This window comes from Platalea leucorodia (genome assembly GCF_965183815.1).
Source record: "Platalea leucorodia genome assembly, chromosome: 5".
In the NCBI taxonomy this organism is placed as follows: Eukaryota; Metazoa; Chordata; class Aves; order Pelecaniformes; family Threskiornithidae; genus Platalea; species Platalea leucorodia.
Genome location: NC_138827.1, coordinates 51388139 through 51403773, shown reverse-complemented (window position 1 = coordinate 51403773; position 15635 = coordinate 51388139). Strand labels below are relative to the sequence as shown.

The 15635-nt window shown below is 52.3% G+C and overlaps 1 protein-coding gene across 2 annotated transcripts; it reads right to left on the bottom strand.

Annotated features, from left to right (window-relative positions):
- Positions 1-5530: 5530 nt before the first annotated feature.
- On the bottom strand, positions 5531-13597 carry TOR1AIP2 (torsin 1A interacting protein 2). Of its 2 annotated transcripts, none has more exons than XM_082313955.1 (6): positions 13480-13597; positions 12301-12496; positions 10264-10566; positions 9796-10116; positions 9230-9394; positions 5531-8395 (listed from the first exon to the last, which is right to left on the bottom strand). In XM_082313955.1, the coding sequence occupies exons 2-6, from the start codon at positions 12365-12367 to the stop codon at positions 7629-7631; spliced, it is 1623 nt and encodes a 540-aa protein (XP_082170081.1). In that variant the 5' UTR covers positions 12368-12496; positions 13480-13597; the 3' UTR covers positions 5531-7628. The 2 variants fall into 2 exon arrangements, with proteins under 2 accessions (XP_082170081.1, XP_082170082.1); XM_082313956.1 differs by having other exon boundaries at positions 9296-9394.
- Positions 13598-15635: the final 2038 nt, after the last annotated feature.

Genomic DNA, 15635 nt, shown 5'->3' with positions numbered 1-15635 from the left:
CACACTGAGGTAGTCAGCTGTGCAACTTAAGAGGAATGAATTTGCTTGCTGGTACCTTCCCCCCTCCTTTCTGGATCCCCCCTTGCTGTGTTTGTGATCGGAAGGCAGCTCCTGGCAAGATGCTGCAAGTCTCTGTGCCGGCACACCTCGGCCTTCCCGGAGCCGGCCGCTGTGAGCCGTGGACAGAGGCTGTGCAAAGATGGCCTCAGGTGTCCCCAGCATGGGGCAGGCGCCCGGGGAGCGGCGGTTTCTGCCTGCCAGATGTCCTGTCCTTACTGTGGGAAGGTGATCGGAGTCCTCTGCCTCTCCCCCGCCAAGGGTTTCAGCCTCAAGGTGGAGGGAGGGGAGAGGAATGAGGGAGGGATGGCAGCAGGGGGGAACGACTGGGGACTCCTGATCAAAGCTGTTTGCTAGCAGGCTGGGGGCAAGGGGAGGAGGGGGCGATCTGCTTCTGACCCATCCAGAGAAAATGAGGGTGAGGAGCGCTGACAAATAACATGGTTGCGCCATGAGCTGCCTCCTACAAAGGCAGGGGGCATAAAAAGCTTCAGAGCCAATTCTTGGCTTTCCTGCCCTCCTGCAGCCCTACGTATTGTTCCTCTGGAGCCAGCTCCTGCCCTGCAGCTAAGCAAAGCTGCAGAGAGGCGCAGAGGTGGGGGAGAGGCTGTGTGCAAGAAGAAAAGGAGGGCTGGCTCCAGCTGAGCGAGGGAGTCGGTAGCAGCGCGGGCCTCACACAAGTCTCAGCACGCCTGATCTTCTTCAGCCCCCCTCAAAACCAGTGTCTGAGCAGGAGCCCCGGGAGGCAGAAGCAAGCTGTTGAGTGCCGCTCGGTGCAGAGAAGATTTGGGGAGGGGGATCTGCGTGCGAGGCGCTACAGGAGCGTGACGGGGCAAAGCCAGGTGGCCTGCGATGCTCCCCTCCAGGGCCCCTCTGTGGCCCCTCTCTCCTGACCTTTCTTGCTAGTCCTGCTCTCATCCCACAAGCACAACTCCCAAGCCTCTTCTGGTCACAGGGGTGATGCAAGTGCAGCGCGGAAGGCAGCAAGACAGTGTTAAAATGCTGCTTACCATTTTACATCCTGAGTTTCAGCAGTGTGGTGGTTTTCTTGATGCTCAGAGGAGACTTTGAATATTCTCAGTCAATGCAGGAGCAAGGGTATAGGATCTAAAGGTTAACCCATAGTCTTGAGACCCACCAGGTAACCAGTGTATGGAAGGGTTTGATGGTGCTGTTGAACTGATTAATACATTTAAAAGCTTGCTAATAAAACCATCACCAGCCACCACAACCAGCCTCCAGTCTTGTAATCATTTGTAATCCACCTCTCCCAATTTCTATTTTTTTTTTCCTACTGTCTTTATTTAGACCATAAAGTAAAGTTGCCACTTTCTAACTGGGCCAACTGGTTCTGCTGTGGGCTGTACTACATGCATGAGCAGCCCGAGCTCTGCACATGCAGCAGCTCTTTGTGGTTTTGCATTCAGCCCTACCATTAAAAGGGGCTTTTCCCCAGTTGCTTCCCAGTTTCACCTGTCCTGTTGACAGAAAGTAGGTCTGTATTACCACCAGGGAATGTTTACAAGGCTTACAAAGGTTGAGGATCTCTTTTTTCATTAGCACCCAAGACCGGGACCGGTGTGGTTTTATCCTAACAGTCTCTCCATAACCAGAACGGAGCTGGGGCCAGCCACCGTGTTTCATTGTAGATGCCAGCCACATTTGGATGGGTGGGCTGCTTAGGGGGAATGATTCGCACTCATCCCCTGCCCTCTGGAAGTTACCTAGGATTTCAACCTCTTGTCTTGTTGAATTGGGTTTCATCAGCCAATTGTTTCTCCGAAAAGCTTCCAAACACGGTCAGGAGGGCAATCAAAGGGCATTGCCTCTGGTGAGGAGGACTGGTGTTTGTGGCTGCTGTTGCAGCAGGTCCTGCAGGACTGGAGCAGACCATCCTCTAACATGACCTGAAGGGATTTATTCTGCTCACAGCTCACTTGTAGATGTCACAGATGGCAGCCGTCTTCTCATGGGGAAAGTCCAGGGATCATGATTATAGACGCTGAGAGTTTAGAAAAATGCATGTGAGAGACTGGCCTGGAGTGTAAAGGTCTTTGGACACTTCTTTATTTCTCTGTGTGTGCGTTTTCCTCCCATTGACCAAGCTGCTGGAGGGAGCCCATCTTTGATAGCAGTCTTGCAGGACGTCGCACTGGGTTTTTAGTCCATCCCTCTGGCCAAACAGTCCCAGTAACTCAGTTGGCTTTACCCGGTGCTTGCCCCAGCATAGATGTCCCCCAGGAGGAGAAACAACAACTGGAGTTTGCTCTCCCTGTGAGGAGGAACCTGTGGGGGTCGAAGGCTCCACTGCACAGATACAAGCTCTGACCAGGGAAATGGCTGGTCCTTCTGAGCAGCTCCAAGAGTTCAGCTCCGTTAACATCGAGAAAACAGTGGCTTCATTCAGCTCAAGCTGTAATTGTGGGAAGAGGCCAGGTCTGTTTCTCCATGGAGATCACCATGACCTGAAACTGCTTCCTGGAGATGTCCGAGTGGTCTCTGGGCTGCTGGCGCAGAGGATGGAGCGGACTTCAAAGGAGGTACGGTGTGGGGAGGCTGTTCCCATCCCTCCTGTCGAAGCACGCCGCTGCCTCTGCTCTGGCTCCGAGAGGATCCTTGGCTCTCGGTTGCCCTCACCAGGGACCTGCAGAGCCCTCTCCTCGCACCGTGCACAGCTGCACAGCCCGGCCGGAGCGGGGAGAGGCCAGTGGGAGGTCTGCCTACGGCTTTGCCCGCTCCCTGTGCTGGGGACACGCTTGCAAGCTGTATTCTGCGAGCCTTTTCACTGCAGGCTCTTGGATCCGCGTCCTGCAGGCTGCGGCCACGCTCCTTTGTGCAATTCATTGTACGGCTGCTTCCCCTCGAGAGGTGAAGGCGGGAAATAAAAAAAGTCTTAAGCTCCCAATATCTGCAAATCTCTCTTACAATGTAGGTTTCATAGGCCTAAAAGTGACCCCCGAGGGACCAGCCCTGAGGCAGCGGAGCCTGCCTGTGTGTGGAGCTGCAGGAGGGTTAAGCTGTGGATGAGCTCCCACAGGTTAAAGCTCAACAGGAGAAACGTGGCTCAGCTGGGTTCACTACCTGTCTCTTTGCATCCTGCCTTCTTCCAGCTTTAGTCCGTGCAAAGGGGTAAAAAGAGATGTGGCACGATGTGGCTGTTGCAGGGACAGGGATGCTGCAGGCAGAGCAGGGTGGCATGCCAAGCCTGTGCAGTGCCAGCTGGGCCACTCCCCTTTAAACACTGGGGATGAAGAGTTTATGTCAGCTCACAAGGCAGCGGCACTCTCACAGGTATAATCAGCACTAATTTTGCGGCGGAGCAGTCCAGACTAGCCTTCCAGAACTGGTTTTGCCCCTCAGCTGAGCTGCTATGTAATTTTCAAGGTAATTTTTAGAGTCCTTCAGCACCTTGGGGCAGCATATCCTTCCCTGCAGAACTACTGCTGCAGAGAGCAGGACTGAAAAAGAAAAAAAGGGAAAGATAGCTGGGGAGGGGAATGCATTGTTTAATAGGCCAAGTAGAATAAGAATTTTTTTTTTTTTGTAGATGAGGAATTGAAAAAGAATTTCATTTTAGCATTGACATAACAGCAGGCAACTGATAAGCTCCAGCCAAACCCCTGGCCTTGCCATGCTTGAGCAACATGTGTGTGTGCCAGGAGAGATGCTCCCGGAGAGATTATGAACTAGGTGCACGGGGGACAGTTGAAGGGAAGAGCTGCCCTTAGCACAGGTGGATGTGGTGCCCAGGAGGAATAAATTCATTTACCTCAGATGGTGCAGAGCCGGACCATGTCCCGCTCCGTCCTGGTCTTGGGCTGACCTGTCGTAGCTGTCGGAGAGTTGGTGGGAAGGGGGAGCTTTAGTTCCTCTGGAGCTGCCGCGAGCGCACCTCGGCTGTGCCCCACGTCCTCTGTGTCACCCGGCAGTCTCCCTCCACACGCGCTGCACCCGCACCAGCACCCTGCCGCGGGGAAGCACAGGCCGGGGCGCGGGGTTTTGAATTAACTCACAGTCTGGGAAGAAGAAGGGAGCCCGAATCCCTGGCTGGGAGAAACCAGCTGGAGGACCTTGCTGGGGGTCCCACCGCCGCCCCCTCCCACGAAGTGACCCCAGGGCCAGCCCCACTGGGGTGCGGGAGGAAGGGGATGGGTGGAAACGCCGTGGCTCGGCACGGCGGGTGGGAAGGTCAGCTTTATGCCTCTGCGTCAGCGTCTCTCCCTCTTGGGGAAGTGCTGCTCGGCCATTTCAGGGACTCGCAGGAGGCTCTTGCTTGGTACATATTAAAGATCCTTTCTCTGAACGGGCTGCAGATTTAGCCCCAAAGTTTACAGAGAGGTGCAGTCACTGCTGAGCAGCCTCTGGACTTGCCTGCCCTGGTTTCCCTGCCTCTCTTCAACAGCAGGCACCACTCCCACTCTCGGTTCAACCTGGTTTTTGGAGCAGGTACAAGGATGATGCTATTTACCAACACAGATCATGGTGAGCACATCATCTAGGGGAAAAACACTGGTGTACCCTTCTGCCTGGAGACGCTCTCGGAGCTGCTCCCTTTGGACTCACTTTTGAATTCACGTGCAAGACTAAAAAAGCCGCCTGGTTGTGCCATCCAGCAATCGCTGCACCTGGTGACACTGGATTTCCATCTGAATCTTTGGGCTAGGACCAAATCTTGTCCACTCGCATCAGACAACAGGAGATGAGTGATGTTTACTTCTGGCAATATCAATCACATGAACAGCTATTTGAAAATAGATGCCAATGTTATGAGTATTTAGGTTGCCAGGGCCTGGATAGGGACTGAATAACAGGGTAAATCCTCTTTTTTTTCAGCCCTCTCTCTGTTTAGGCCAGAGCTGGGCAACATAATGCATCACAAATACAAAAATTTGTGTGTGCAGAAGTGGTGTGACATTGGGTGGACTTGATCTGATCAAGGGTGTTGAAATGAGAAATATTTGCTTTCTGCATTTCTAAAATATTTCAGTTGTCAGTGGATTTCAGTTTAATTATTATTGTTAATAATTACTATGCAAACCTCAGTATGTTTCAGCCTGGGTTGAATTCATCAGCTGTTTGGGGGTTTGTTTTTAGTTTTGCCTTAGTTGAAAAAGCTGCAAATGTTTGCCCCAAACAACTGAGAAAAAGGTTGTTTGGAGTTTTTCTGGAAAAAGCAAATATTCACTTTGTTTGCACAACTACAGCCCAGACCTAAATAAAACTTTGTCCAATATGATGATCTCTTTTGCTTAATGAACTGAAAATAGCTAGGAAAAACGGAATATGGTACGACTCCAGGTCTCACTTTGAAGACTTTGCTGGTTTCTTTCACAATCTTGTTATTTATTTTTAAATAGAAGCCTTGTTTCAGAAGCAAGCAGATATTATGTCTTTAAAAGCTCATAAAAATATCTCTGTATTAGAATAGCTTAGGTGGATGACGCTTACAGCGATGTGCCCAAGCAGCGTGAAGTTGCCCTTGCATACCTTGGCTATGCATTACAAACACAGTACATAAAACCGAGAGCGAGAGAACGTTAAAATACAGATTTCCCTCGAGATACTGACATGAAACGATTAATGCTCTACTGGTTCTTACATCAACACCCATACTGAACCATGCAGAGCAGAAACAGTGTTTTCTGTTACCAAAGTAGTGTGTAGCAAGAAAAAGGAGGGAGGGGAGGAAGCAACCCATACCTTATATAAAACCATGCCTTACATAAAAGTGATGCTGGGCTCCAGCAGGTAATTCTCACATCTATCCCAGTGTTTGTCACGGTAAAACACCTGTGGTCTTGTCTTCATGTCCCCAACCAACCCAAAAGTCTGTTTTTTGGTTAGAACATGAACAAATAACCCCCCGCCCTTTCCTTCATTTTGTCCCTTCCTCCAGGTGAATGGCCACAAATCTCCTGAGACAGGTTCAAGGCACATGGCAGCGGGAAAGAGGAGACAGGCTGTGGTTTTAGGGTGCAGGGCTGTGCCTCAGCTGAGCCATCAGTGGGGCAGATCAGCAAGGCACCATTGGCAGGAGATGCAGCCAACACCAGGGTCCAGTTGCTGTAAGGAGCACTCAGATGCACTGCTTGTAAAAACACTGTAGTGTTCTCGATTTGTGTCTTCTTTGGATACAGAGCATGGCTGTGCTGCTTATATGGAAATAAGCTGTGCTCTGCTACAGCTGCTCCTTCTTCAGCAGGCAGCACTGTAGGCAGAAGGGGCTGACACCTGGGGCTGACTGCTGCGTTATTATAAATGCTGTAACCTGCACCTACCCCCGCAAGTGTTCCCCGAGCTGGCTGCTCTGCCCCAGAGCGTCTGCAGAAACGCAGTGTGCAGGGGCACCACAGTGTTTCCGGGACTCGCATTTCTCTTGCTGGGATGCAGAAGAGGATGCACAGTAAGAAACCAACCTGCTTTGCTGAAGACTTTTAGTGTTAACGCCAGAGATATTGTCCTTGCCAGCTAATCCCAGCTCTGCCCCTAGTTGCTTTAGCATATGCCAGAGCACCATACCTACATTCATCAATGAAAGCTATCTGCAGAGGGGCAGGCAGATGGCTTCCTGCCCTACACTCAGATCAGAGGTCCGGGAGAAGAGCAATCTACCGTGTAGGACCAAAGATGATGCATCAGCCCAAAGAGATAGTCGTAGCCTTGTGGTGGCAAAGGGATCAAGACTGGACTTTTTTTTAAAGCAGCAGCATTAAGTTAAACTGTATTACTCATTCTTTCACCTGTGCAATCCCTTGACGCTTCTCACTATCAGAGCGACAGTAAGGTGGTTTTTGTTTCCTTGCTCTCTGTCTTCGGAGCTTATTCTCTGGCATACAGGATCCCCTCATGGGATTCCCCCCGCCTTTAGTGCAGTGTTTAAGTGCTGACAACCTGAAATTTCTTGTCATTGATGTTTAGGGGATTTCTGAATCGCAGGTTTGTTTGAACATCCTATATTTATGATCTGGTCTTTGCTGGGTGTCATTCAGCCTGTGCAAGTGGGGACCCTATCAGGACTGACTGGTCAAATCCTTGACTAGCAAACTGATTTTCTTTTTGAAGCGTGCCTTCAAAATGTTGGGCTTTGGGGAATTTGACCTTTCTGTGTTCCAGCGGCTCTCTGCAAAGAGAGGGAAACCTTCTAGATAAAGTACATTGTGAGCCTGATGTACACAACATCAGCAAACTGAGGGGCAGGGAGAAATGAGAGATACTGAATTGAAATATTTTTCTGGCGTAATAGTTGTGTATGTTATTTGTGTATTTCCTGATAGAAACGCTATCTGCAAAGTCCTGTTTTCCCTCCTGCCTCCCCACACAGCGATGTTCCCCTGTGCAGTTAGCAGTCTAAAATGTCTACTCTTCCCATCTGCCAGAAGGAAGCGTGTGATCTATCACCTCCAGGACTCAGTTGGCCAAATGGCCTGGATCAACTTGTACCTGTCCAACTCTTCCGAGGAAGGCACGGGAAACAAATTGAAGAGAAATAGCACTGGTTGTGCCTCTACCTGCACCGGAGTCAGCCAGGACTGTCTTTCCAACCCTTCCCAGGGCTCTGGCAGCCTTTGCCCCTAGGGTTTGGTGTGGACATGGCAGCCCCCCTTCTCGATGTTCTGCACCGGGTGGATTGGTAGGACCAGGTGGGAGATGCGGCTCCACAGCCCACTCAGTTTGTCGGAGTCCATGTGGTCATAGGAGCTGGGGGTCCTGGTGTTGGTGAACTTGGCCCAGAGGAAGTCACGGACTCTCTCTTCCACCTGCTGGAGGCTGATGTGGGTCTCCAGCATTTCCTCCTCCAGCAGCACGGTCAGCAGTAGGGCCACGTCCTTGAAAGCAGCACCTTCATGGTCGCAGTATTTGTAGAAGATGAGGGTGGCCCCTGCCGGCAGCAACTCGAAGCGGTGTATCACCGCAGCGCGGCCCCCAGCCTGGAAAGCTGAGCTCAGCTCTGAGTCCACCTCCAGCTTGGCCTCGTCACTCGGGAGCCTGGATTTCCCCATGCCATCGATCTGGACCGTGCTGGCATGCAGGGCAGACGAGTAGGTGTCAGCCACACGAGTGCTAAGGCATCGCAAGGTCCGCTCACCCGTGCGGGCAGCCGTGAAGATGATGATGGCTGGCTGTGTGTGGTGGGATGCATTGAGGTGCTTCTGCAGGAACTTGCGCCCGCGAAGCCACAGGTGGGGACTCTGTCCCGGAAACCTGTCCTGCAGCTGGTTGAACTGGGACAGAAAGGCCTCCACTGTGGGGTTCTTGGGGGCTTGCTGGGACTTGGAGGTTGGGTTGCCGAAGCACAATATGCAGAAGCCGAGCAATACGAAGCTCATGATGACAAGCCCTGTTCAACAGGGAAGAGACCCGAGATGGGGAACAGAAGTCAGTCCCAAGTGAACTGCAGTGATACACTGGAAAGTAGCTACAAGGGCTCTTTTTCCCCTCCCAGACCTTTCCCACTACCCCAGGAAAGTGGTTCAGATTGGCACGTTCTCTGGGGGCCCAGGAATGGTGAAGAGGCTGCTCACCCCATGTTGTGAGACCCATGCTCCCTACACACCAACCGGGGAGGACTACAGCTCCAGAGGTGGAGGCAAGGCTCTACAGCTCTGTTGTCGCAGTGCAAAATTTTGTGAGGAAATTGCAGCTGGCCATAAACTTTCTTCTCTTCCCTCCGCTCTGTTTCTTTAAGGTTTGTGGCTGTTTGGAGTACCTACCGCCACATATGGAGGCGTCTGACCCAGCTAAGGTGTTCTGTTCACTGCCTTCCTCCTAGCTATGCTGGGTGAACAAAGGCTACCGTGCTTCTGCCCAGAAAAGGAGGACAGCGAGGTCCAGACACAACTGCTCGCGTCCCTCTTTGTGGCAAAGCAGGGTCTCTTTCTACCAGGAGAAATGTGTGGTGCAGATCAGCATCATGGTGCCTGCTTGGGACACAGAGGGGGACTGGGAAGGGGGGACCATCAGCGTAGGAGCCTCAGGCCTCCCAGGACGTGCCGGGGTACTCCCGGCATGCTGAACACAATGTGCCTGCTTTTGAGGCTGGAGAGCTGGAGGGAAAGTTGCTACTATAGGCTCAAACTGAGCCTATTTTCAAGGGGATGTTTTTTCCCTCAAACCCTCAGAAAAGGCTGTGAAAGGTCCTGAGAGAGAAGAAGAATTAACTGTGCTTCATTACTTGTTCCTGGAGGATCAGTGCCTTCTGGTCGATGAGTAACGCACAAAGGAAGCTTCTTTTCCTCACCTTTCAGCAAGAGGGAGTTTTTGGCCTTCTCCTGGTCTGTGTTTTGGGTGGTGACATTCTGCAAGCAGGACTGAGCCTCTGGCTTTGGGGCTGTGTGCCCTAGAGTAAGAGAAAGAAACGTGCCACTCAACATTGAGGGAACAGGTAAGTTGGGCTGTAATAAGAAAAGCAACAGAGCTGCCAGAGCTGAGGGAGAGAGTTAGACGTGAATACTGCTTTGGGTTAATACGGCTTTGAGTCTTGGCTCCCCCTGCTTTTGGGGCAGGGTAAGGAGAAAGATGATGCAGAGTGCAGCGTGGTTTTGTGCCTTTCAAAGCAAGACAGTAGCCAAAGAAGAGAGAAAGAGAGAAGCCAGTTAATTTCTTATACCTTCTTTCCTGCTTGGCTCTGGAAAACTGACAATGGGCACTGGAGAGCTCACCATACCATTTTTCTAATGCCTATGGAAAGCGTAGGCATGTGCGCAGTGGAAGAGCAGCAGTGTGCAGCCACCTGCTCACCTTTGGTCCCAAGTCTGTTCCTTAATGTGCCTTGGGATCCGCTCTCCTCTGTTTCTTGCTCTGTGTGCTCTTCCGGCTCCCAGTCTAGGAGAGGGGCACTGGTGCTCTTCTCTGCCAAGAGGCCCTTGGTGACATCTTCTGTGGCACTCACATCCGAATGTGCCATTTTACTGTCAGAGCTCAGTGACTTGCTTCTTGATGAAGCATCTTCCTCTGCTGTGTAGGAGCTTTCACATTGCTTGCTTATCTCCTGCTCCTCCTGCGTTTCCTGGTGGACAGGGCTGTCTCCTTTGCCATCCATTTTACCGTGGGCAGGCCTGGCTGTAGGGAATAAAATTCACAGACCTATGCTTAGTCTCTTTCAGCACAAGAACCAACAACCCTTTCTCCTGCTCTGCCTCCTCTAAGCAAAGGCCCAGGTTATCAGCATTTTGGAAATGCTGTACACACAGAAGGGGAGAGACTCACCTTCATCCAAGTCGTCGTCTTCCTGGGATCTTTCTGAGACACCATCTCTTGTCTTCCCAGATTCTTCCAGTGATACTTCAGTTTCCTGGGGAACCTTCTCCTCTACTGTGGAGGCAGCTGAATCTGACAGTGTCCTCTCTCCTCCATCAGCAGTTTGTGATTTACACACTGAAGAGTCCTCCTCTGGTTTGCAGGAGGTCTCAGGCCACCTGTTGGTCACTTGGTGCTCAAGTGTTTCTTGGGTGGGCTCTTGGTGCACAGGATGCTCTGCTGTGTGCTCCACCTCACCTTGGGCTGGCCCAGCTGTTGGGGTCAGAGTTCACAAGCTCAGCTAGCCATACAGGAGTCAAGAATACCCAGTACTTTACCACCACCCTGTAAAACTCCCAGTTCTTGCATTTCAGAAACATCTACTCCCAGGGAGATGGGGGAAAGAACAGGGTGACCAAAAGTGAGAAAACTCATGGGTCGAGATCAAGACAGATGAATAGGTGAAGGAAAGGGGGGAAATCACAAGCAATGCAAAGGCAATCGCTCGCCACCTCCTACAAGTGGACTGATGCCAGGCCAGTCTCCAAGCAATGACCACCTTGGAAGCCAACCCCCTCTCCCTTTCTTCCTGTACCCCAGCTTTTGTTGCTGAGCGTGATGTTATACTGTATGCAATACCCCTTTGCCCACCTTGGGTCCCTGCCCAATCCTCTGCCCACCCCAGATTATTTTCCTGGCGGGGGGAGAGGGAGGAAAAAGAGAAAGCCTTGACGCTGTGCCAGCACTGTTCAGCAACAGCCAAAACACTGCTGTGTTATCAACACTTGTTTTTTTCAAACCACAAATCCAAAACACAGCACTGTCCAGGCTGCTATGAGGAAAGTTAACTCAATGCCAGCCTATGTCCCATGCTGTCCTGTGTGGGGTGGGCAGGCAATTCTTTCATTAAGTGGTAGGATATATCACCACGTCTTCCCCAGATAGTGGGTTTTCCTAGGTTGGTAGATTAAGGTGATGGATTTGAAGAATTTCTAAGGCTGTTGTTGAGTACTGGCCAGAACAGTTATGCCAACGCACTTCGAGCATCTGTCTGAATGTAAATGTTAGTTCTGGTTGAACTCCTTCTCTGCCCCTGTTCTGGAGCTGCTCTCCCAAAGAGCTGTGGCAATGTATGAGGATGAGGAAAAGCAAACACTGGAGCATAATTCAATAGAGAAATTCTGAAGCTGAACATAAGTGTTTGCAGCATATTCTGAATCTTACGAAACCAAACAGTGCAGCTCAAATTTCAGGCGCTATTTGTGAAAAATTGCTTATGAATGATCAAGCACGACAACGACACAGGAATGATTATGCTAAAATTAGAATAAAGACTCTGATAAAAATGGCAAGGAACTCCCTACTAATTTGAAAGCAGAGAAAAAGCTGCACTTGTCACATGTCAGAACACGCTGCCTTTCGGAGCATGATTTTTTACATTCCTTGTTGCCGAGTATTACAGGAACACTTCTGACTGCCTCGGCCAGATCTGAGCTGGTTATAGCATCACAGTATCACTGAAATACTCACACGCAGTAGTCATAACAAGGCACCAAGACAGTGTAAGTACACAGTAGAAACTGAAATATGAGGAAGCTGGAGGTATCCTGCTATTCAAGCTGGGTGCAAACAGTACTTTTCGCCCTGCCTCCTCCAGAGGTTTCCCATCCATAGGTGGTGGAAATCTGGCTTATTATTTAAGCATCTGTAGGTGGGAAGCACTAGGATGCAGGGAAGAAAGCTCTCCCAGTCTGGAGCTCCATCTTTATCCTTCCTTGTGCTGCCATCCTGGACACAGAGTCTAAACCTGTTGCAGATGGCAATCCAAAACTGAAAGTAACCTGTTATTCTTTCATCCTTCAAAAAAAGATAGAAACTTGCTTTTCTTGGCCTGGAAAATGGGGGATTCTTTTATTTTTTATTTTGCTTAGGTTTCCCATGTCACTGTTGAAATCTTCTTGCAAAAGGATTTTCCTAGTAGATGGAGTAAGCGTAGGATTCACTTACCTCCAGACAGATCCACGCTTGGATTCTCTTCCATTTTCTTTCTCCCCTGGAGCCCTGGCTTCTGCATGGTTTTGTTTCACTTTCTCCTTTGGTCATAAGGAGATGTATTTCCCCGCTGTTCAAGTGGCTGACCAAGTCCCCTCAGATACACCATCCCGTTCTTGGCCTCAGGGATTGTGACTAAACGCCCGTAAACCTGATAAGCACAAACACAGCGGCAGTGATTCATGGTGGAGAAGGAGGCTCCTCCCTCCATGCTTACTAAGGTGGTGTGAATATGGAAGAATGTCACCGATAACCATGAACTTTCAGCCCCAGGGCTATTAGCTATTTTGCTTCCCGGCAGGCTACAGGCAGTCCAAGGGCTAACGGCAAACCACAGTTTTCTCTGGACAAGCCGGTGGGGTGAGGCACCGGTTTCTCATCCGGACGGACTTGGATGGACTCGGCTATGCTCCGAGATGGCAGGCCTGGAGGCTGGGGCTCGGCAGGCTGCCCCGCGTGCTTTCGGGCACCTGGTATCTCACAGCCAGCTCGACACAGAGCCATGAGCCTGCTCCACCCTACCTTCCTGCCTCCAGTGCGTCGGATCGGGAGACGGTGGTGCTGGAAGGTGAAGCCGCTGGCAGAAACACTGCCCGGCCCCTGTGCAGCAGCGTTACCCCCACCCGACCTCGCACCCATCCAAGGGGGCCGAGCAGCACCCTGGCCGGGTCTTGTGAACCTGGAGCCACAGCCTGACTCTCCTACACCCCCGCAGCGGTACTCCCGCCTCCGCTAAAGCACTTTGGGACCGGACGGCCGCATAGGAGGGAGCTAGGCTCGCTGGTGTAAGCTGAGAAAGTTATGGCTTTCATGAGTGCAACGCCTGCCCATGGAAAACTAGGCAGCACGGAAAACTCCCTGCTGGAGAGCGGTTGGTACAGATCTCAGTACAAAAATCTTGAGCTCAGCCTTCACAGCAGCTCTTCTAGCGTAGGGGGGCACCTTCCCCACCTGCACTGTCTCTACAGATGAGTTTTCTTGCTAAATACAAGATTTTGGGGGGTGGGGTGCATAACTGCTGCTCTCTGCCGCCCAGCTCTCGTCCCTCCCCTCCCTGTGCCGTTCCCGCTGGTGACGCTCTGGCAGAAGAAGGAAGTCAGAGGAACAAAGTAGCTTGTGGAGTCGGACGCTTACCCAGCCTTGGAGGTTTGGAGCCGGTCGGGGCGGTGAAGCGAAGCAGAGGGGTGGCAAGAGGAGGCCAGCGCTGGCCCCCTCCGCTCCCCCTTCCCAGAGGCCCTTTGGCTGTGCCGGTGGCAGGACAGCCCGTGCCGCCAACGCGCACCCTTAATCCTCCGCTGTCAACGTGACAGTGAACTCTGCCCTTCCGCGGGCGCCCGGCAGGCTGCTGGGAGGTGTAGTTTTCCTTCCCTCCTCCTCGCCAAAGGTGGACGGCTTTTCCCCAGTGAACAGCATTCATTCTCAGGAGCGTTCAGGAAACCATCACTTCTTTTTTGGCTGTATTTCTGAAACTCTGCAGTCATGCAGAGTTTCCTTCAGGCAGACTGGATGACTGGTGGCTTCCTGCGTTAAGTAACAGCATTGCAGATTTAAACAACTAAATGATGGCAAGGAGGGAACTGTTTTAAGAGTTTATTGATGAAGATGAAAAGTACCACAAGAAAAACAACCTGAACACGTAGCCAGCAAAGCCCAGGCTCTTGAAACGTCCCGTTGTGCAAGTGCAGGGAGGCTGGGGAGCTGTGGGCTGTGAAATGGAGTGTCTTTAGCATCAGCCTGGAGGGCAAGGGACGGGGAGCCCCCCCCAGCGCTCCCTTCCAGCGTGGTCCAGAGACTCCAACAGGCAGAAGGTCAGAGAGAGTGCGTGTAGCTGCTCCTGGCCTGATTTGGGCAACGGTTTTCCAAAAAATGACGCGATGCCTTGCTGCGCCCGCACAGGGGACAGGTATGGTCCAATGCCCTTCGCTATTCCCCCCTGCCCAGGACACATGTCCCAGGGAAAGGCATCAGTGCAAGGAGCAGCCACGCAGAGACTGCACACCCCTCAAAGTCAGCTTGCAGCCTTCTCACTGACATCCCCAGAGGAGCCCAGCGGCAAATGGCTGAGACAAAGCACGGGGAAAGGCAGCTGAAATGGTGCCTGTAGGGAATAGAGGCTGAATGGCTGGGACTCCTCAATTTGGAGAGCGGAAGGCTGAAGGGGAGGTTTTGACTGATGTGGAGCTGTTGTTCACCAAATCCCTCAATACTAGGACTTGAGTCACTTGTAAAACAGGTAGGAGGTCGGGTCCAGGTGGGCAGAAAAAAATACTTCTTCCTGCTGTGTGCAGGAAACTTCTGGACCTTTCTGGCACAGGGGCCATGGAGGCAGAGCGTCAGAAGGCTCAAAAAAGGATGAGTCTCATTTGCGGACAGCAGGTCCATAAAGAGTTGGTAGAGGACCAGGCAGGGCTGTACCTGGCAACGGGAGTTGCCATTTAGGCGAAGCGTGTGATCCCAGCCCTGTCCCGTGCTCTGTTCCCCTTACGCTCCCGCAGCACCCAGCGCTGTCCCACTGGGGATGCTGAAGCCGCAAGGGGCTGCGTGTGCCCCCCTGGGCAGGACTGGCCAGAGGGTGCCCCGCTTCCCCTCTGCCTCTCCCCCGGCCTCCACGAGCTGCCCCCCACCCTATGGCCGACTTCGCGTCCGTCCCTTAACCGTACTGTCACCGCTCGGCTATGGGACACGTGTGTGTCACGCCACGCAAGGGGTGAGCACGTGCACGAGTATCGATGCCGACGCTGGTTGTATCAGGAAGGCGAGAAGGCGTGAGGCGTGCGCGGGCACGGGGCACGTAGCGGTAGCAGGATTGCACCTTCCCTCCGGCAGTGCAGCAAGGCAGCAGCTTCCTCTGTGCTCTGCAGGGTGCGGGAGGGGACAGAGTCCACCTCCCTCCCTGGCAGAGTCAGCACATTCTTTTGTGGTGGCCAGCCTCTCACCAGGTGCAGCAGAGGTCGTAAAACCAGGGAGAGCGGCAAGGCAGGACGGAAAAAGCCCGAGTGGCTGATCTGCGGAGGCCGAGGTCTCCCCGAGAGCCCTGCTCTTGGCGGACGTCCATCTCCACCCCGGCCAAAGCCACGTTTGACTTGATCTTCTTCTAGCCATACGTAAGGAACAGCCCAGGCGGCCAAAGCGGAGAGGAGCTGCAGGCGTCAAGGGCTTCACGAATATCAAAGTATTTTACATCCCTCTGTCCCTACAGTCAGGCAGCCCCTTCGTCGCGGTTGGCAATCGGGAGCGGGCAGAGGGGCTGCCCTGCCTGCAGAAGCACGAGTGTCATGAAACCGGTGGCA